This window comes from Zerene cesonia, chromosome 11, assembly GCF_012273895.1.
Source record: "Zerene cesonia ecotype Mississippi chromosome 11, Zerene_cesonia_1.1, whole genome shotgun sequence".
Classification (NCBI taxonomy): Eukaryota; Metazoa; Arthropoda; class Insecta; order Lepidoptera; family Pieridae; genus Zerene; species Zerene cesonia.
Window position 1 is genome coordinate 1,727,483 of NC_052112.1, and position 1,452 is coordinate 1,728,934.

The window sequence follows — 1,452 nt, forward strand, 5'->3', positions numbered from 1 at the left end:
AATTCCGATACAAGCGATGATAGCCTCGACATCTCCGATCTAAACGACGATAATTCTGTACGAAGTAATTTTATCTCCCGAGCGAGTAGAGGAGTATCGGATTGTGCAGAGTCGGTATCCACAAATACGTCATTTTCGTCATCTGGAGTGCGTGTATCCAATATTTTTGTGGTAGTTTTTCCTTTGCATATTTTACACATCCATTTCGAATTAGTGCGTGCGTCTGGGCTAAGGCTATTGCATTGCCTGTGGTATAGAACGTTACATTTATTGCATTTAGCGCCATCTGACGTTGCGAAGAATTTACCACAATTGGTGCACTTGTTGGCCATCTCAGTCTCGATCGTAGATTAATAATATTTACTATAATGACACTAGATGTCAGCTAACACAAAGTAGCAACTGATATGATTATTTTAAAATTTAATTCTTTATTTCTTCTATGTTTCACACTTCTATGATTGCAATTTATTTAAAAAAATACGATTACAATAAAAATAGTTACGTTTGTTTACAAGTGAAAGAATTATTTCCAAACCGTGAAAATCACTTCCAGTGGGTACTTTTGAAACAGCTGATCATCAGCTGTTATTAATGTTTACGTTTTTACACTGAATCTTTTTCACACACTGAGGATAACACTATATGTTGGCGGAACACGGTTTATCTACTAGATTCAGCACTTTTTACAAACTTTCAACGATGTTTACTATTTTTAGAGTAATAAAGCAACTCACAACAAACTGTCACTCCAAGCGTCAACGGACCAATTCTAATTATAATATCTATATACGTATATACATACCTTAATATGGCACCCAAACAGAAATACAATAAGGAGAAACCAAGCAATTATGTATGATACAAATATATAAGAAAGTCCTCGCATCATATACCTGCAACACTGGTTTTCAGTGACATATGTATACTAATATTATGAAGCTGAAGAGTTTGTTTGTTTGTTCGAACTTTAAACTTTAAAATTCTTTCAGTGTTAGATAGTTCATTCATTGAGGAACGCTATGCTATATATGTACCACGGGTGAAGCCGGGGCGATTCGCTAGTATTATATATGATATATTTTATATAGTATTAGTATAGTACGACTTGCGGCCTGCATAACACAGCACAACCCCCCCCCCCCCCCCCCAGGCCCCCCCACTCACCGATAGCGCACAGCGAGTGGTACAGCTCGTAGGTGAAGGCGGTGAGCGGCACGTCGTCGCTGACGGGCACCACGGCCACGGTGGAGAAGTTGTGCTGCGAGGGCCGCGACTCGATGGCCGCCGCGCCGCCGAGGCCCGCGGTCGGCTTCTGCCAGGAGCCTGGGCGCGGCGCGAGGACACAATTAAGTGGGAGTCGGGCACGATTCGGCACGAATTGGGCCAGCTCGCGCCGGAGGAGCAATTATGGGGGTAATTTTAGAAGAAGAACACAAAATAAGGAGTGGG

The 1,452-nt window shown here is 41.8% G+C and overlaps 1 protein-coding gene across 6 annotated transcripts in view; it reads right to left on the reverse strand.

Annotated features, from left to right (window-relative positions):
- LOC119830122 (neuropathy target esterase sws) overlaps positions 1-1,452 on the reverse strand; it is a 31,082-nt gene that overhangs the window by 14,622 nt on the left and 15,008 nt on the right. For all 6 annotated transcript variants that reach the window (XM_038352990.1, XM_038352987.1, XM_038352986.1 and 3 more), the window contains one exon: positions 1,168-1,326. In XM_038352990.1, the coding sequence (XP_038208918.1) occupies positions 1,168-1,326 (159 nt within the window). The remainder of the gene's footprint in view (positions 1-1,167; positions 1,327-1,452) is intronic.